We start from the raw sequence: 20,797 nt of genomic DNA on the forward strand, positions 1-20,797 counted from the left end.
GGGTTTGGGAGAGTATGTGATAGAAGAAAGCTAAAGATAAATGTGGGTAAAAGTAAGGTGATGAGATGTACAAGGGGTGAAAGTGGCAGTAGACTGGAAGTGAGCATTAAGGGTGAGCGACTGGAGGAAGTGGATAGTTTTAGATACTTGGGTGCAAATGTGGCAGGAAAAAGTGGAGTGAAGGTGGAGGTAGAATGTAGATTGAGAGAAGCGAGTAAATGCCTTGGTGGATTAAAAAGTGTAATGAAGAATAGACATTTGGGAATGGATGCTAAGAGGAGACTGTATGAAGGAGTGATTGTGCCAACAGCACTGTATGGGGCAGAAACATAGAACATAAGAGAGGAAGAGAGAAGGAGTTTGAATGTGTTTGAGATGAGGTGTCTGAGAAGTATGATGGGGGTTACTAGGCTAGATAGAGTGAGAAATGAGGAGGTGAGGAGGAGAACAGGGGTGGAAAGGGAGTTGGGAGATAGGGTTGATGAAAGAGTATTAGGATGGTTTGGACACATGGAAAGAATGAGTGAAGAAAGACTAGTAAAAGAGGTATGGAGGGCAGATGTGGAGGGAGTGAACATGAGGGGACGTCCTAGGATGAGGTGGATGGATGGGGTGAAGGGGGCTCTGGGGAAGAGGGGAATGTCTGTTGAGGAAGGACGGGAGAGGACAGAAGACAGGGGTGAATGGAGAATGTTTGTATATGGATGATGTTGTGATTGCATGAGGTGGAATGGGCGGGGGGATGGGGGGTGAGGTGGTATGTGTGAGCAAAATTTGACGCAGCCCGAAGGGATTTCTCCCCGTCTTCTCCTTTTATGCAATGGGGGGGACGGAGAGGGGGGTCGCCGATTTAATGAAGCGGCCTTGCTGTGGATGTGCTGTGTCTTGCGACACTGCTTCTGACCCAGGGCAGTGGACAAGGTGCAGGGATGACCCGTCATCCAGGAGGTGCTAAGATAAGAGGGAGGGTGGAGGGGTGTGGAGTGTATTCAGGGATAAAATGGGTGGAAATGATTTTATGCCTTTTCCTTTTTGGCTACCTCCCTTGTAAGGGGGAAAAAGCCTTGGTATATGTATGTGTATATATATATATATATATATATATATATATATATATATATATATATTGTAACTACCAGAAAGTGTTGTTTTTAGAAGTGTGGGGCCAACAGGCCCCTTTCGGTGTGCCATTGTATTTTTTTGTGGCGCCGCCCCATCCGCTCCTTTTTATGATAAAATCCGTTCTTTGTATGGTTTCGTCGAAGGGAGGGGAGCAGGAAGCGGCACGTGTCTCGAGTTCACGCCACGAAACATTGTTCTGAAGTCTGCAGACGGAAAAAAAAAAGTTGAAAAAGTTTGTAAAGTGTATTTTTTTTTTGGGGGGGGAGAGCAAACATTTTTTTTACTCTTAATTCTTCAGGAACTTCATCTGGGGTGGTCTATTTCGAAGCCTTCAGGGTGTACATCAATTTTCAGCTCCGCCAGAGGGAAGTCGCGTGAAACGTTCCTTCTGAGGTCAATTTTTTTTAGAATCTAAGCATTTTCTGACCCATAGGGGCCTCTTCATCTTTCTCCTGCTTTTCGACCATTTAGTGCGCTATTGCGTAAGATGTAAATGCAAATGCAGCAGCCTTCACAATGACAGACACCCAGGAAACAACATCCAGGGTCAGGACGGTCAACTTTGTTTACAGTTCGCAAACATTTCGCAAAGTTTGTGAACAAAATTGGCGAGTCTAGAGTAGTCGCTTTTCGAAGGTGCTCGCCCGCGCGCCTCCGTCCGACCCCGATCTCGCCGTCTTTCTTCCAGGGTCCAATAAGTTCGGATTGACGCCGAGTAGGATGAAGCGTTTCTTAGCGGTGGTCTTCTGTGCTTGTGGCTGGCGAGGATGATAGTGGAAGACATCTCAACTTTCCCCCTTCCCCTCCTCCTCTTCCTCTCCCTCCCCATTTCTCTCCTATGTAGACCAGTCGTGCCTCGTTCATATATGAGTAGCGAGTAATTTCCACTCGGAAAAGTGCCGATCATCTAAATATTATCCTGTCCTTTCATTCTGCCTCTCTTTGAATATCTTCTTTGGCTCCACATCGCTGGTGCTATGTTGATAGCCCCTTGGAAGGAAGCGCTGCATATTGGTCTCAAAGTAATTCACCTCCTTTCCATCCTACTCCTCCATCTACAACGTCCCTCCTCCTGTCTCTCCTCTTCCAGTTCTCCCATTCCTCCCCATATCTCCTTTTTTTTCTTCAGTCTTCTCCCTTCCTCCCCTCCTCCCTCCAGCGTTTTTTTGTTGTGTTACGCCACTTTTCTTGTTCATCTCGCCCAGGTAGTCTTCACCCCCCTCCTCCCCACACACACGCGCGCGCATTTAATGAAGCATGGAAAATGTGATTGTTCCGTCGGGTTGGCTTGGCTGGGCCGGCACTTGTGTTTGCCTAACCCGCCCGCCCCCACACACACCACCTGCATGCATGCAGCCAAAAAAGAGTGTCCTCTCAGCTGACCGAAATCAGGTGAATAGGGGATGTATGGGGATGGCCGAAACAGCTTCAGCACGAAGTTGAATTTTGCGGTCGCCAAACAAACGTATGAAGTACGTCATTCTGACGGGAAGGGAGTAGTCGAGGCCCAGACATCTGCTTCAGTCGTGAGTAGGGAACCCGTCGAGGGAAACTGCGCTGATATCGAGTGAGGCTGGGACCTTGCCTAACTGATGCTGCCTCCACAAACTGCCTTGATGTTGAGGTCTAGAGCGCCAGCGTGTAAATAAAGATATCACTTTGTCGTAGTGATGGGAGGGTCGTTGTCGTAGTGATGGGAGGGTCGTAATGTATGCATATACATGCTGGATACATGTTGTTTGCTCGGGTGGGATATAATTGCCATGCTAATGCTCCTCTTCCTCCTTCTCCTCCTCCTCCTCCCTGACGGGTAAAGCCGCGGGTCGCTCATCCGCGCGCGGTCCTGCTGTGCTGTAGCGTGGCGTGGGGTGACGTCAGTGCGATCATTTTTGCATTAACCAAAATACATTCTTCTTTTTCTTCATCATCTTCGTCTTCTTGGTCTTCTTGGTCTTCGTCTTCTTCAACACGGTCATTTTTGTATTAACCAAAGTATATTCTTCAAAGATTGCTTGCGTGTTTTTAGCAGTTACAAGGCAAGTATGATTGACTTGGTCCCACATGTGTGTGTGTGTGTGTGTGTGTGTGTGTGTGTGCGTGTGCGTGTGTTGTGATTCACCATGATCTTGGATCACATGTTGGATTCGTGATTGACAGCTATTACCCTCCCGGAAAAGAACTCAGAACTCGTATGTGGCCTGATCTATGGGTAAACCTTACGCAGGACACCACGAGCGTTACTCCTCTCCTGTATACCACCATTAGGTAAACACACACACACACACACACACACACACACACACACACACACACACACACACACACACACACACACACACAAATGTTTGCCCATCAGAGTTGGGGTGCCGGCCGGTCTACAGTGCTGTGATGCTTTTCAGCCCAGGGCGAGGATCGAATTCAGATAATTGAATTACTGGTCGAGCGCGGTAACACTACAACAAACTGGCGTGCGTGCATGTGTGTGTGTTGGTTGGGTGGGTGCTTGGGAGGGTGGGGATAGGTAGGTTGGTGGGTGGTTGTGGATGAAATCTGTCACTCAGACTTGGCCCGTGCCCGTGCCATTTCGGCGGCGACACCCAATTGCGACCGAGGCTCCATGACGTCATCGGTGCATGCCGGCCATTTGGTCTTGCCCCGTGGAGCCCATTACCCCAATGGGCTCCCGAAGAGGTGAGGACGACTGAGTGATGGGGATGATTGTGGTGGAGGTCTTCGAAAGCCCTTGATACTTTCACGGATTAGCGCAACTGGAGAAGTTCAAATGTGTGTGTGTGTGTGTGTGTATGTAATGTCCCTGGGATTATTTTTATTCGCCTCACTTCTCCATATTTTCCTCGCTTGGGTGAAATCGTCTTACGGACGCCAGAATGAAGCATTTAAAGCTCAGGGGATTCTTTGGGGCACAGGGGGATTCATTGGAGCTGAATAGGATCGCCTAGCATTAACCGGTCGGGAATTACGAGCCCACTGCACTGGGAGGGCCTCCTCCTCCTTAAAAAAGGAACGCCCGTGTGAACGACATGATTGCGCATAAGGGGTGACTTTGATGTCTCGAGAAGAAACTGCGTAGAAAGTGCCTGACGGACGGGTAGTTGACGTTCTTGCGAGTAGAGGGACCGGGAGACACGTATGCTCAAGTTGATGACTCGGCAGTGACGAATGCCTGGCCACCTGTGATGATGGGGTTTGGTGTTGTGCGGTCAGAGAGTGACGTGCTCTTGAATCATCCACCCAGTAGTTGCCATAACAGCGCTTAGCCTTTTTTCCTTTCCGCATCCCCCAAAGCTGTCGAAGGAATTTGTTTACAGTGGGAAAATAGAAATCCGATTTCCTTTGAGTGGTCTGTAATGTCGATTGAAAGATGTGACAGTAAAAAGAAGTCTTTTCAAAATTGTCTAATTGGTAGTTAGGAAATGAATTCTAAAACTTCAGGTACCTAGAACCACTGGGCCAGTCGAACTCCGGCAGGAGAGCGCGCCGTGGCAACAGATGGATAGTTCGGCCATTTATCTCGCATTTATGCCCACATTGTATTACAATATTCTTTTACTTCTCAGCTGTACATTAACATTAATAGTAGGAGTTGGTATGAGTGGTGTAGCTCGGAGACCTCAGAGCCAGCCAGCTGTCGCTCCCTCTCCTGGTGGTGCGCGGCATCTCTTCTCCCTCCCTCCCTCCCAGTGCGGTGATGGAGGAAAGGAGGGAGGAGGCGTGTGCCAAGGGACACCTGTTTTGATTGGTCTCATGAGTGGCAGGTCATGAGCGATGGCCGCCATACATGTGGATGTCGGGAATCGGTCACTCCCAGAGAGGACTGACGTGTCCCACCAGAGTGATTACTATGTTGTTGCTTAATATATCCTGTGCCAAGCACAGTATGTCCATTATTTTATGTTTTTATGGATGTGTACTAATAACCCTTTTTTCTTCTCTTTTTTAGCAAACCTGTGCGAAGGTAGTGTGGACTTCTCTTTCTTTAAGATATTTTGGAAAACTTCGTTTTGGGGCCCCTCTCCTTTCATACGTTCATTCGTTTTGATTAGTATTGTTAGTCTCTGTGTCTGTAATGCCTGTAGGACATTGTCAGTCACCTCTTTACTGCCCTTGTCTTTGTCGTGTGTGTGTGTGTGAGAGAGAGAGAGAGAGAGATTGATTTACATGTGTGCTGAGTTTGTGATCTACAACTGTTACCTTCCTGGATGAGAGTTGAAGATCCTGTATTGTCCGAGCAATGGATAATGCTGTGACCACACACACACACACACACGCAACACACTCACACACACACACACACACACTCACTCACTCACTCACTCACTCACTCACTCACACACACACACACACACACACACACACACACTCACTCACTCACTCACACACACACACACACACACACACACACACACACACACACACACACACACACACACACATCATTTGATCAAGGGAGGCAGTAACGGCTTAGTGTCGGTGAAAGTTGAGACCTAAACGACCTCAAGGCGCCAACCGCCGCACCAGCAAGCCAAATGCACCAAATACAATATACTTGATTGTAGAGTGAAAGGAAAGATCAACGCTCGTGGGGTCCTGCCTCATGCTCTCCAGATATGTTACCTTGATTAATTTAATTGGCTGTGTTTATGTAGAAGGGAGCATGAAATTTATTTTTAAGCAATTTTGGATACTCCTCTCCCTGTGCATGCTATTTGATTTTTGTCAGCCGTATTGATTTGTGCATGAGATATTACCTCTTTGTCATGTGTCGAGGATATGTCACATACAGTCAGGACATACGACATACGAACCTGCTACATTATAATGTGCCCTGGTGCACATTTCATAAGAAACTCGAAGTGTACACACTAATCGACCTAAACGGTTACCTTGTAGAAACGCCATGTTAGTAACAGTTGAACAAACAAGTTAACCTAGTACAACAGACCTTCGCACCGTAGCGATATCTGCATGAGGTTCAGGTATGACCGTTTTAGGAGAGAGATCGCTGTGTCTTCGTACGTGTGAGGTGGTTCTAGACATCTCTGGTATGGTTTTGTCACCAAGGAAGGCATCGCTAAGTTCTCGCCATGCATGTGTGGCCCGCATGGGACCCCCCAAGTGTTTGAGCATTCCCCGTTTCCTCTGCTGTGATTCAGCATGGCCTTGGATCACGCACTGAACTCGTGATCGACTGTTGTTAACCTCCCTGGTGAGATTTCGGTGTTCATATATTGCCCGATATATGGGTCACATTCATCCCAATTGAGCGCACGCACATGTGTCTGTTGTGTGTATGCGCGATTAATTTTGGGGAATATATGGTTGTATGGGGTCTGGTGCTTTTGCAAATGCACGTTAACGTTTATTTGTGTGATGGGTTGCTTTTCGCAAGTCGAATAGCCTTGGTGCAACAGAGCGAAGCTTGAAGTACGAAAGGTGTTTTGCCACAGCCTCTGTGCAGAGGATCTTCAACTGCTTGGGGGAAGGTGGCAGAGAGCTTGAGAGTTGGGAGCCTCGTGCCAGTGTGGACGACCTCCTCGCGCGGTCACTGTTGCGTAATCGCGTCCACGAGTGTAATAAGGGATGTCGCTCAAGTGTCCGCCGCCGCCGTAGTAGTTTCTCTCTATTGACGAAAATGGAGGATTACGCACGTTTTCTTCTCTCTCCCTTCTTCCCTCTCATCTTCTTTTACTTTTATTCTGGCATTTGGTTTGATAATGTCCAGTGGCCTGAACCCCAACAGTTCGAGGCGGCCCCGCCCTAAGCCGAATAGAATTGCTTGGCGTTAGTCGGAATAAATATATCAAAATTCGTACCTTACATCGTTAGACTGCTCGATATTTATTTATGATCGGTCATGTGCAACGAAGGGTGGGTTTGTTTAAATGTATAATGTGTGTGTGCATGTTGAAGTAGTGTTGAGATGTCAAGCCTTTGATATCTCGGGAGATGCTGGTTACGATGTAATGACATAGGATTTATTTTACGTGTGGCGACTCGACTCGTGCGGGATTTTGTCACTTGGGCCACTCCTCGTGGCCCGAATAAAATGCCCAGTCGACGGGAGCCACACCAAATTGCCTTGAGCGCAACTGCCAACCAAGTCAAAACGATGGCGTCGGCCATGACCCCTCGTGACTGCAGCCGTGTAAAGGTAGAATCACATCCGATGCTGTGCGAGCTTGGCTGTCTACGCGAACCACGAAGCCGTCAATGAAATCGACCCCCGTCTTATCTTCAACGGAGCGTTGTGGCTACACAGGCTTTTCCTCCTGACTCACGCAGTCGTGAGATGTAATACTCTTACATCTCACGCAACTGTGACATCCTCTTGGAGGCACGCAATGTATTTAGGTGGACGCGTTGGTCGGTCATTCAGAAACACGAATCCGAATTTCATATGTTTATGAATCCCACGTCGGACGTTGGACACTGATGTCGACGCCTACTTGTAGACTTTGTACCTTGGGGGAGGAGGGGGGTACGTCGCAGCCCAATGAACATATGAACATGAGAATGAAGGAGACTGCAAGAGACCATATGGACTACACTAGGCAGTTCCATGTCCATTACCAATGGGTAGAAAATAAATTGAAATAGAAACGGAACGTTTTCTTCGGGTTTCCAACCTCGTTCCACAGAATGAGATACAAAAATAACCAAATGTAATGGAGAACTCGACAATCACCCTCTTACTCCAGGGTGACTTGCCTTCGACCCGTTTCCAACACTTTTCTCCTTTATTTCATGATAAACACACAGTCGCCAGAATGGAGATTCGAAATGCGTGAAGAGGAGGAAGAGGACCGGGAGTTGTATAGATCTCTACCAACATGTGTGGATAAGCCCATCACAATATTCAGAGGAAGTCGGGGTCAAACACAGCGACCAGGGTGGTGAGACGCGGTCGCGAGGTGGAACTTAAAAAATTAGATACAAGTCGAGGGGGGTGGAGGGTTATTGGTGTTCATATGTGCCTGAGAACGGTGGTTGATAAACATACTGGCAGGAGGCAGGCGAAGTGCGAGATGGAGGACGAATATAGGGCCTTGTCCAGGCAGAGCGTCTGCACGAAAGCATTCGTAGGGTTCACTAATGACCGGATTAAAAGGAAACTCACCCGGTACGAAAGGGGTTAAGGTCGAGATTAGGTTAAAACGTATGAATAGAGGATTGCAAGGGTTTTAGAGGTAGAAGAGTGAAGGGAGACGAGTATCGAGGTCATGGTGGTGTGTGGTTTGGAGAGGCACCTTACTGGATGGGGAAGTGAGTGAGAGGAGTCTGTCTTGTTTGTGATAAAGGGGTGAGGTCGGTACGCGGGGCTGTAGGATGCAGTGGATGAAATTGCGTAAATTTGGGGCGAGATGACGGGGACCATAGGGCGAGACGGAAATATCGTGTGTTGTGGATGAAGGAGTGGAAGAAACGGCGTCATCTGGAACGCAGATTGTGGATCTCGACAGCCGAGGAAGTCTGTGGTGCGGCGTCGCGCGCTGCTGTTGCTGCTGCTGCAAGGCTAAGCTGATGCGGCCTTTTGCGCAGGCTCAATCCTGAAGAGAGTGGGGGAGAGAGGAAGGGAAGGAAGGAAGGAAGGCCTGCATGCGGGAGTCTAGGATCATGGTTTGCGTAATAAAGTAAAGAAGAGGGACAAGCTGGAGTGTGAGTTTACGGAGGCTTATGAAATGCGTCCCTGCCCGTTCCTTCGGATGATGCGACGCGCGCTGACGGCGGCGCCGTGGTCGAGGTGAGGTCCCGTGACCTTCCGGGGTCAAGCGAAGGAGTCCTGCGCCGGTTCGTGGCGCGCACGAAACAGCTGAGGAGGCAAACTCGTTTATAGCTCCCCGTTAGATTTCACTTCAGATGAGCGTAATGTCTGCTTGTCACTGGTGCAGGACTTTGGCGTAGGAGTGGCGTATTGTCGTCCGTTCCGTTTTTAGTTCGTGCAATGGACTTCCTTCTAATGCCTTCTGGCAGTTTCCACTTCCGTTCCTGGCTGGCTTGATTCACCCCGAATGCACTGTACTTGACAAAGTGCTCTCGCTTCTAAAGAGCAGTAGACATGTTCTTGCTCTTTAATTAAGAGCGATGCACTTAGGCGCCTCTGCTGGGAAGAGAGAATGTAATGCTGTCGCGACGAGATATCAGTGATGCACACCTTTTTTTGCCTCATTGTAGTAATATTCAGGATTGGAGCTGCGATCGTGGGATCCCGTCTGCGCCTCCACTGACCCACATTAGGTTGTTGTTCGCTTGGGTTGTTTCTTCTTCCCATTTATTCCACAAATAACAGAGTTGAAATTAATGCTTCGATGCAGAAAACTATCATAACGTCTTTCAAACATTCTGTTATCTTGATTTCTATGTCCTCATGATACTGCTTTCTCCAATACTAATAGATCCTCAGTTTTTCTCTCCTCTTTCTCTCTCTGTCTCTTCCCCCCCCCCCGCTGTCCTATAGAGAGCAATTGTGCCGCCTTTCTCTTCCCTCTTCCAATGTGAACAGTTCAGACAAGCTTGTCTGGTCTTTCCTCGAATTTTGTTGACCAGGATTCAGGATCATTCAGGTTGCCACTTTTTGTATTCTCTCTATTTTTATTGGATTTTCCGTTTTGTGTTGATGTGCCACTTTTTCCCATCGAGTGTGTGTGTTCGTGTATAATTATGTATTTGCAATAATCTTATTGTAGTATACTTGGAGGGATTGTCTTTTATTCAACAGTTATCATACTCTGTTTTAAATTCCTTTATGGTTTAGCCTGGACTATCATCTTGGCTGTTCTAGACGTTTACGCCTTTGTATGGAAACTATTATTTTAATAATGATTATTATTATTATTACATTTAAACTGTGTTTGTACGTGTGCGTACATGTACAATACACTTACTCTTGTGTCCAACTTATTATTTAGGGGCGAACCCATGCTCGCGTTCATGGTGTACCTTAATGGAACCAAAGTGTTGCACTCCACTGGTTTCGTTCTCATTGCCGTGATTCGCTTGTCCGAAGAGGAGGAGGAGGAGGGGCATTATTTGACAAGCAGGACGAGCCTGGGTGCTTTGCGAGTCTGACGTCGTCGCAGATTATGCAATTTGGCGAGTGTTGGCAGCATAGACGGTCGCCACGTTGGTTATCGCGTGGTCCGCGTGATTATGATGGCAGCGGGGGTAGGTGGATGGGCAGACGCTTTGTTTTGACAACGTCAAGGTGAGGCTGGGCAACAGCGCCGTTTATGCTGCTGTTGCTGCTGTAGGATAGGACGGTGGTGGATTAAAGGTGTGTTGGTAGAGTTTGATTAAAGGTGCGTGGTAGCGGTGGCCCTCCTCGCTGGCCAGGGGAAGGGCAGGCAGGCAGGCTGGCCTTACGAGGAAGGGGGTGGGTGGGTGGGAGGGAGGGATGGGTGAACAGCGTCCTTGCCACTGGGAGACATGAATAAAAAGAGAAGAGCAAGCGAAGTATGTAGGACGATGAACTGAATGGAAAAGAACGAGCTTTTGTAGTTGGGGGTTGGAGGGGAGGGACCCCCGTCGCTGGCTGTTGTGATTGAACACTTAAGTGGTGGCAGGGTGATTGCGGGGAAAGTGGAATGGCGTATCTAAGAGTGATAATAGTGTGGAATATCATAGCTGAACTGAATTAGTATATATACATAAAGGAAAATCTAGTTAAGGGGGTTGGCGGCGTGGTCTAGTATAGTTGGCTTCTGATGTGGAACTTCTGAACTGTTTTGCTTGCGCCAAGAGACATTGGAAAGGCTTTGCAAAGAGAGAGAGCGAGAGCCTTTTAGGTCTCGAACTCGTCGCGTCCTTGCAGTGTCCTCGGCAGCGTTCCATGTCCGCCGCTACTGCTTCTGAAAATGCTTTCGGAGGCCCGACCCGTTGCCATGTGATACTAGTTGAAGGACCTGTGCGCCACGGAGATGAATGAAGTAGTCTGGCGACGGCCAGAATAGAAAGAAAAGTGCCAAGATTCGGACATTGTATTTAGGGCCAGTGCTAAGGGAAAATGTACATGTTCTAGCAATTGGTGCCAAGTGTCGTATTCGGAGGAGTGTTACAAGTGACTTGGAGCTAATGATGTATGCACCAAAGGGGTGGAAGTTCGCCTTGTCCACCAACACCATAACCATACACACATTCCCACTGGACTGCTGCACTGCCTAGGTCAGTGCATACTGCGCGGCCCGTTACTATTCTTTTAGGTGAACTCTTCATAACCTTATTTCACCTGAGCAGACAGTGACCACGAGAGTCAAGTTTTGAAGACGGATCTTGTGTTAGAGAAGATAACGTGATAGGTGGGGGAGGTTAATTTAAATTTTGCAGTTGAAACTCATTAGCCCGAGAATCCTAGAAGCTGATTTTTTGTGTCGGGAAGAATTAAGGGTAAGACCGGGTCCATACTGAGCCTCGTGCAGAGCTGCATGAGGCAGCTGGCGGTGTTGAGTGCAGTGCCGAGTGTCCACACTGTCTATCGGCACTGACGGTGTGACAGTGCTGACAGTGTGGACACTCAGCGCTGCACTCAACACTGCCAACGGCCTCATGAAGTGCTGCACGAGTCTCAGTGTCGAACCGGCAGTCTTCAGTTGTGAATAAGCCTATGGCAACTGTTCCCCCATATGTGAAAGAACCAGCATTGGTGGAAGTACTGGGGTGGTGGTGGCCGTGGGGGGGGGGTGCCACGCACCTCCACTGCCAACCACTTTTTTTTCGCATTTTCCTAGGAGTAATGAAGAGGGAGAGAGAGAGAGAGGGGGGGATGGTGGGGGTCCTTTTGGGAGCACGTGCGGCGAGTTGGGCGTGTTTACCGCGGAGGCACCACCCTTTGCCAGAGTTTTTTTTCACATCAAAGGACTTGTCAAGAAGTGCTTCTCTCTCTTACGTCGAATGGAGAAAGTGCAAACGGTTGTTTTAGATTAAGTGTATCCTCCGCAGAGAGGGAAGGAGAGGATGAGTGTGTGTAAGCACCTAAGTATATGTATCTTGTCCCATCTTACCTGTGCACCCTATTTCTGCGAAACTAGGATGGGCTTAGGATTAGTGTTGTTGTATTGAGTACTGAGATAAGGGTGGGGTTCTTCGTTGGGTTGTGTGACCACCAAGAAGCCTTCTGGAGTGAAATTTGCTCTAGAAGGGCTACGCCAGTGGTTTATTTATTTATTTATTTTTATTCTATTTAATTAATTTATTTTATTTATATTTATTTTTGGCCACCTTCACCCTTCTCACTGTATGTCGGAAGGCGTCTTCTCACCCCCCCCCTCATTTAAAAGTTTGCCATACTCAAAAGTTGATATATATGTTGCTATTGTTAGAGTCTGTGATGGTTAAGAAAGTGCGATGACTTGTAGGTTGTGGAGTCTGTTAGAATTATAGTACGTGTAAAGGTAGATGGTTTTCCAAGTTTGGATCTGAAGATGTGCAGTCCCAAATCCCCCAAGGAAGGAAACCCCGCCCCCTTATGAGGACTTCCCCTCTCCCCATTCCCTGCTTGAGAGCTCCTAAGCTACACAAAATCTTGGTGTTGACAATATGGGAGGACGCGCCGTGTTCGCTCTCTCCGTCGGTGGTTCGCGTGCGTCCCTGGCAGGAGGAGGAGGAGGAGGAGGAGGAGGACGAGGGCGAGGAGTTGAGCACACCAACAGGCCTTGACGGACAGGCGCGTCCGGCCTTGTGGCCCCGTGGCACCCGGGAGGCACTCCGTCATCGTCATCATCATCACCTCCGCCAGCCACCACCGTCGCTGACGACTGTGGTATTCGACCCGTGGCCGTTATGGCTGCCTGTAGGCTGTTTTTTTCAGCCGAGAAAAACACTGCCAACAGTCATAGGGTTAGCATCGTATCCTGAACTGCGGGCATTTATTTTGTGTATTGCCTGGGGATTTTATTCAACTAAACGAGAGAAGAAACCAACGTAGTGGTTTGATCTCGTAGAGGAGAAAAAGTTTTTCTGGTGAGCGTCCCTCTCTCGGGCGCGGAGATATTAGTTCGAATCCCAGAGCTATCCAACCCTTGCTCCTGACGAGGGCGCCCTCCAAGGAACGAATCGTGGTTTGTTTACTTGCATTTTGGTCTCTTGCGATCTGGTAACGTGAGTGAGAGTGACGTCAGTGCTTGTCGCAGTCTGTGTCAACGTTTAGTGTGAACTTGGATGTTTGTGGTTATGCCTTCTTGTTCAGGTTTCTTCGTGTTCGTAGATTGTCGTCTTCTTTGCCTGCATGGAGAATGTGAATTGTGTTATGTTTTTTTCATGTTTTATGTTTTCTTGTAAAGGGGAACTATATACTCAGCCGTTACTGTTTTTGTGTTTTCGCAGCTGTTTATCCAGGTCTGTGGCAACATCACTCCATGCGAAGCTGCATTTTTTTCACATTTCAGTGACTGCATGGGAAAAATAATGGATTGTGGGTAACGCATGATTTTGTTGTAGGGGATGGAAGCCCCACTGATGTTTTGGGAAGATGAGACTAATAGTTTATGGTGTCTTTTTTTCTCTTGCAGGGCGAGGATGGTGTGGGCGGAATATCGACGAGCGGGGGCGGCGGCTCGGGCACGCGGGTGTCGTCGTCACGGTCCCGTACGGAGGAGATCGGCAAGTACCGTCTCCTCAAGACCATCGGCAAGGGCAACTTCGCCAAGGTCAAACTGGCCAAGCACATCCCCACCGGCAAAGAGGTAAGTACAGCGAGACACGCCCTGGACTACCTGGTGGTCCTTCTTGCGTCGAGTTGGCTAGTTCCTCAATTGGACATTCATGATCTCTGATTTGGTACTTAGGGGAAACGCTTCCGCGCGCGCACACACACACACACACACACACACACACACACACACACACACACACACACTCAACACAATACAAGAATTTAAGAACAAACTTGATCTTGCGAGATACAAAAACGGGTCACCACGAGCATAGCTCCCCTTCCCGTATAATACAACTAGGTAAACACACACACACACACACACACACACACACACACACACACACACACACACACACACGAAGTACACTCGTTGTTACGGATACATAAATTGTATTCGTGCGCGCGTGCCATTGCTTGTTTCTTCCATGATGGTGAGGGGTAAGCAGCTTCCTTTAAAGGGTGAGAACACTTTCATGAAAAAATAGATCGATATTGTTGAAGGGCACTGGATAAGCATTCTGTTCAAGTGCATGGCCCATAGGTCTAAATCTAACAAGAGAAAGAAAAATATGTATTAGTGCTCAAGGCCTGAGCAGGCACGAAGAAGCCGTATGATTAAGCCCCATCGCTTCCAGTAGGGTTACCATGGAAATGGAATAGATAGCTTGACGGCACCCGAAATAAAGTGAAAATTGCTCTTCGGTAAGGTTCAGGTGCAGCTCACACTAGCAGGCGAGGAGCCAGGTTTGTTACTAAGCAGCCGGAGGACGAGGAGAACCCGTTAGTGGTTGTTGACAGGTTTGTGCTCATTGGGAGCATAGCCCCCAGTTTCAAAAGTTAGCTCACCATAAAGATGAGATTGGTTTGGAGTTTTACATAGCTATTACTTGTAGAAAGAAAAATAGTTTGATAGTGGAAGCGAAAACTCAGTCAAGTCTGGTCCCCCATCCCCTTCAGCCTTTTAACAGTTGATCGTGTTGTGATATCTCCCAAACGTTGTACAGTATATTGAAATAGGTGAACTAATGAGCGGCATCCCCCCACCCCGGATTAAACAAGATAATGTGAGATAGCCAACACTAACCGTGTCATAAGAAGAGGCGTAAGGCGGTTCTCTCCCCACCTCTTCTGGTAGACCCAAGAATTTACAGCGATTTACGTTGATGTAGCGTGCTGGCATGAGACCAGAAACACTGTTTAGATGTTTCAAGATCGTTATTGATTATTGTGCAAAGATCCTGTTCATTCTCCACATAGGCTGTTTTTTCCAAATTATTTTAGTTGGACTTAGTCATTTTTACATTACATTACATTTTATGGGTTGAATTTTGTCAGCCGTTTTTGCGTCGGTTGATCTAGTTTGTTAGAATCCCTTTGAATATGCAGTTGATTCGAGTGATTATTTGCGATTCACACACCATAGAATCTTAAGCGAATTTGGAAATTTTAAGTTTAAAGTCCATATTAAGTGTCATACAATGAACAGAAGTTGTTTTGTAATGGAACCCTGAGGAACTCCACTCGTAACATCTTTCCATTAGGAAGTTATGCCATTCTGAACAAGTCGCTATTTACGATTGTTCAACCAGTTTCTAATCCAGCTTAGCGAGTTGTCTTTTATGCCATGCGAAGCGAGATTAGTAGTTTCGTACAAGACAGTATCAAAAGCTTTGTCAATGACCAGACGTATTAGATTTTCACAATTTCTTTCGTCAAAGTCGTTTCCTTCATAAGTGATGACCCTTCATCCACGAGGATTTGGTATAAAGGGGAAACAAGTGAGTGATGGGAGTGGGATGGGTGCATGCCTTGGCTTGGCTTGCTGCCTCCCTTTTAAGGGGGAAGAAGCTTTTCAGTATATATAGATAGAATCTTAATTAAGAACAATTGTCAGGGGAACTCAGAAGTGTCCTAGTTTTTTAGGCAGGCTGTCTAGATAATCTCCATATGGAATGTTGACTGCGTTTGGTGCATTCACTATTTCAGGAGTCTCGGTGACAAACGAACCTGGGTTACTCAGCCTTACACTTTGTTTTATTGATTTGTTATTATTATCATTATTATTATTATTATTATTATTATTATAATTATTATTATTATTGTCATAATAAAAACAGCAACAGTAATGATATTATAGGTATTGATAAATCCTCTGTCAAAATTGCTGATCACTTTTTACTTCTATCCCTCCTTTCTGCCTCACAATCTTTACACGAAATTATCCCCAAGGATACTGAAGATGTTCACGTTTGACGTCGTAAGACTGAAGAGCAGATGGGACATGATGCCAAATGTGTCTTGATGAGTAAACTCGTTTCCGTGAATTGGCGTAATTTATATTTGCATTCTTTCTTCAGACATAAAAGTATAGTGGGATGGATAAAATTGCTTCTTGTTCGTCATTGCCTTGGAATGAGAACATTCCATCCCTAAATTCTTAAAATTTCTCCCAATTTGGGAAATGTTGCGATAAAGTGTCGTTGCGCAGAAGCACGCCGAAAAGCCTGGAAAGGCGCCGGGATATGCTGAGCTGGCACCCGTGGAATCCCGTGATTATGGTCCGCCGTTTTGGGCCGCAGATGAGGGTTGTTTGCGCCCGTGGCCCAAGGACTGTTCGGTCTCGCCAGCGTCGTCGTCGTCGTCGTCGTCGTTGAATGTCCGCGCTAGCGTCGCGGCGGGAGTTTTTCCTCCAATGCGTTTAACCGGTGGCGCGTAGTTGTTGCGATCCCTGGAGGAGTGTAAAAAGTGGGATTTGTGGTATTATGACTTGAGAGGAGAGTGGCCGCGGTTGGGAGTCGGAGTTTGTGCTGGGCATGACGATCAGGCCAAGACGCTTTGACTGCTGCCGCTAATGGTCAGCTTGCGCCACCCCTCTCCCCCATCCCCATCCCCTTCCCCTTCTTCCCCTCCCCCGCCGGCACTGAGTGTCCTACATGACCTCTCCATCCACCTCCCAACACCCACTTCCACTCTTCACCTCACTCCACCCCACCCACAACGTCGTGGGCCGGGTGCAGCAGCAGCAGCAGGGTTTCCAGGCGACCAAAGTGCCAAGAGAGCAGCCGGGAATGTGGTGAGTAGGTGGGTGGGGTGCCAGGGACGACATGCAAGGGTGGGTGGACGGCAGCAGTTGCCGCTGGCTCCTAAAATTTAACTTTATCAAGACCGCGCGATCGCACACACAAAACTGAAGTCAGGAAGTTCCCCCGGTGACGGAAATCGTCTGACGTGTGGAACGGAAAACTCAATCGGCGCACTTCACCGTGTTGAAGGAGTTAGCCCCCATGGCTACCGAAGTGGTCACATACAGCTGAATGAAATACCTTGACGCCAGCCTGGATGGAAGGAAACGTGCCGCCCCGCACGGAAGGGGTTGAGGTTGAAGGTTCTGCCTGCTGCTGCTGCTGCTCCTCCTCCTCAGACTTAGCCGTGGGGGTAGGGGGCAGGCAGGTAGGTAGGTAGGTGTCTTCGCCTCCTGCGTGTCCCCCCCCCACACACACACACACGCCCCAAATGCAGACGTGACCCTGCACACGTTCGAAACACGAGTCATAAAGTCAGAGGCGATCAAGGAGAGAAACGTTCACTGAGAAAAGTAGATAGGAAGGAAGGATAGTAAAGGTTAAGTGATCATTATTTATTTATTTTCTGGGTGGATATTAGTTTCCAGTCCATAGGGAATGCTGTACGGTCGCCTCCAAAGGGGATCCGCGGGGACGAATGAAATAGCCAGGCGGCAGCAGAATAAAAGGATTTCAGAGCATCACCCATAACGTGGCATAGTGCCTGGAAACGTTTCTTTCTGGCAGCGGGAACTCGCCAGGTCTGACAAGCATTTTTGCTGTGTCGATGCAAGTATTAGTTGCCCTCGTAGTCTCATGGTAGGGAAAGAAAGAGGACGGAGAAGGAAAAATTGAAAGGAAGAGGAGAGCGAGCAAGCGTGTGCGGCGAGTGTAGGACAAAACATATCCGGACGAAACACCCCCAACATATTTAACCAGTTTGATTACTAATGAAAGTATATCATAGATGTAGTGGAAAATAGTAACACGTATTAACTACGTAACAATTACCACTTGGTTCTAAAGCTCATCAATTTATCTATCACCATCACATCAACACCTGCACATAACCATCACCACCTGCACATCACCATAACCATCACCACCACCATGTCACCATAACCATCACCACCATCACCAAATTACTACCATCACCGTATCACTACCACCATCATCACCACCACCACCCATCATTATCACAAACACCATAATCATCACCACCATCACATCATATCACCATCATAATTGTCATCATCACCACCATCATCACCACCACCCATCATTATCACCAACACTCATCATCATCATCAACACCACCATCATCATCACCACGGGTAAACTACATCAGGTGTTTTGTCCGGAGGTGTTTTCTCTGGGGGGTGTTTTGTCCGAGGTGCGTTTCGTCCGGATATGGTGTGCGACATGTGAAGGGATAGGAAATGACCGACTGACCTGTGGTGGTGTTTGACTCGCCAAAGACCCACCGTGCCTACCTGTCCAAGCTCGCGCCGGGGGCAGCGGGAGTACTCTGGCACGTGTTCAGTCAGTCGCCGTGGGCACACGAGAACGCTTCTGATATTTCCGTGTAGTCTTCTGGAGACAACGAAGAGTACCTGCGAGACGGGAGTCGGAGAGAGTCCTCGCCCTCCCACTCGTTCTCAGAACATGTCAGTACTCTCACATCCATCTGGAGGCAGAGCCCCGAGGAGCTGACACTCCGTTTCCGGACGGGGCCCAAGATCTTTCTCCCCCACGGCTTCCCTCTAACGTATACTATAAGCCCGGGACAGAAACAGTTCAACACTAATGCAACACATACATCAGTTCAGTGTTCCTTCCCGTAGAGATCTACAGGAGGACCAGAGGACTGTTGCCGGTCACTGTGGGGCTGCGCGCTGAATGGTTCTATGGGTCTGTGGCGCTTGGCTAAAGGCCATAAAGCTTATAAATCAATCACTGTGGGGCTGCGGGTTCCCTTTCTGTAAAATTTGGGAGGCAATTATCATCATTATATTACCTTCACCTCTCGGCACCTTAGCCCTGGACTACACTCGCTACAACGTTGTGCATCGCCAAGTGCAGCTACAGTCCTCAAGTAAGTACTGCATCGAATCGTTCCACAATCCCTGAGTACATCGTACAATCGCTGTACTACCACGTGTATCTATATACCAAGGGCCTCTTCTCTCTTACAAGGTAGGCACCCTTGCCTGGCCGTTCCACTCTCATCCACCTCTCATGGTTTCACTCTCATCTTAGCTCTTCGTGGATGAAGGGCCATCCCTGTCTCCTGCCCACTGCCAGAGCAGTGTGGGTTTAGGAAACTACGCTGTAGTTGGTTATTAGTCATACCACATGTACTGGGCCCTGTCCAGCTTCCTGCGCTTCGTGTTCTCGTGCGTACAGTTGTGCTACTGCGGAAAAAATTCCCTCCCATCCATTTCCCACAACCTTCAACCTTCCATTTCGGAGTTCGCACAATGTAGCTCTCCATGTTGTCTCGTCTTTTCACTCGCTTCTTGACCCCACACACCCCCTCTCTCTCTCACTCTTTCTCTCGCTCATCCTACTCTTTCTCCTTCTACTAATATTCGTCCCTCTTATCCCCATGATCTTTATATTCGTTCAATCCATCATCATCATCCTTTGGCACCACTTGTTTTATCTCTTCGGCCCTCCCATGTTTCTGTCTTCTCTTGCCTTTGCTCCCCGCCTCTCTTTTATTCCCCTATTTCTCTTCTTCGTTTCACCGCGGGTCGCCTTCTCCCTGTCCTTCACTTGGTTTCCCCCCTCCATCCCTTTTCTTAACATCTCTTCCCTTTATTTTTCCCCTCCTCTTATCACATCTCGGTTCCTTTACTCACCTTTGTGTTCATCTATCCTGTCAATTATCATCTCGCACAATTCCCTTACCGATTCCTTCCTTCGTATTCCTGTACCCTGAGCTTGCGAAGGCAGCAGTTTCCTGCCCTTAGAAAGCTTGCCTCTTGCTTTTCTCTTTCTCCTCTTCCTCTTCCTGACTCCACCCCCACCCTCTGCGTCGCTCGCCGCAACCGGACCTAACCGCTCCTACTGCTACCAATGGCCCGCCCACCTTGCATGTAAGAAGGAGGAGGAGGAGACCTTGAAACGGTCATGAGACTTGCCTCACACGTCGGAGAGTTGGGCAGGTGGTACGCCGTGCCTGCTGCTGCACCTGGTGATGGGGTAGGATCCGCCTGGCCAGCTGCCTGCCTGCCTGCCTGCCTGCCTGCCTGCCTGGCCTGCTTGGCGGAGGAGCTTCTAAAATTGGGTCTCAGACCTCGGATCTTTCCCTCTCCGGAGTATGGTCTTGTTGGTTCATGTCCCCTCCCTCCCGGCTCTCTCTCTCTCTCTCTCTCTCTCGCTCCTCGTTTTGTGTTTCCCCATTGTTTTCGATCCTCGCCACTGCCACCTCCTCCTCCTCCTCCTTTTCCTTCTCCTTGAACATCAGTCTTCATCACAAGTGCGTTGTATCGTCTTGTTCCCCGGCAATCCTCCCTGCTCAACACCTCATGTGCTTGTACCTAACCGCATCCACTCAAAGCTATGTCCCATTCATCACTCCCCCGCCCCCCCCCCATCCTTCTCATTTTTGCGCTTCCCCCCCACCAACCTGCCGCCCCTCCCTCCCCCCCCTGCTTCCCACCCATTCACTTTCACTTTTCGTCCACTCACTTTTTTCATCGTAGTCTATTTTCTTCCAACTCTCTATCTCTCTCTCTCTCTCTCTCTGAGACACACACACACACACACACACACACACACACACAATGACTCAGTGGCGCGGTTGGTAGAGTCCCCGACTGCCACTAGGGCGGTCCGGGTTCGAATCCTGCCCAGGGCTGAAATAATTTCAGTATCTCTGCTCTTGGAGTCGTTACTCCAACTCTCTTGGGCGGGGAGTTGGGGTGTGTGTGTGCGTGTA

General features: G+C 48.4%; 1 protein-coding gene across 41 annotated transcripts in view; it reads left to right on the forward strand.

The window, feature by feature from the left end:
- The window catches only part of LOC143018069 (MAP/microtubule affinity-regulating kinase 3-like), a 500,962-nt gene that overhangs the window by 392,689 nt on the left and 87,476 nt on the right, over positions 1-20,797 (forward strand). For 30 of the 41 annotated variants that reach the window (XR_012965728.1, XM_076173146.1, XM_076173148.1 and 27 more), the window contains 2 exons: positions 5,084-5,098; positions 13,644-13,817. Coding sequence is in view for 40 of the 41 variants with exons in the window: in XM_076173146.1 (XP_076029261.1) it covers positions 5,084-5,098; positions 13,644-13,817 (189 nt within the window). In the remaining variant the exon portion in view is untranslated. The remainder of the gene's footprint in view (positions 1-5,083; positions 5,099-13,643; positions 13,818-20,797) is intronic. The other 11 variants (XM_076173149.1, XM_076173153.1, XM_076173156.1 and 8 more) reach the window with 1 other exon arrangement.

Source organism: Oratosquilla oratoria, chromosome 34 (genome assembly GCF_046742065.1).
Source record: "Oratosquilla oratoria isolate Oo_2021 chromosome 34, ASM4674206v1, whole genome shotgun sequence".
Taxonomy (NCBI): Eukaryota; Metazoa; Arthropoda; class Malacostraca; order Stomatopoda; family Squillidae; genus Oratosquilla; species Oratosquilla oratoria.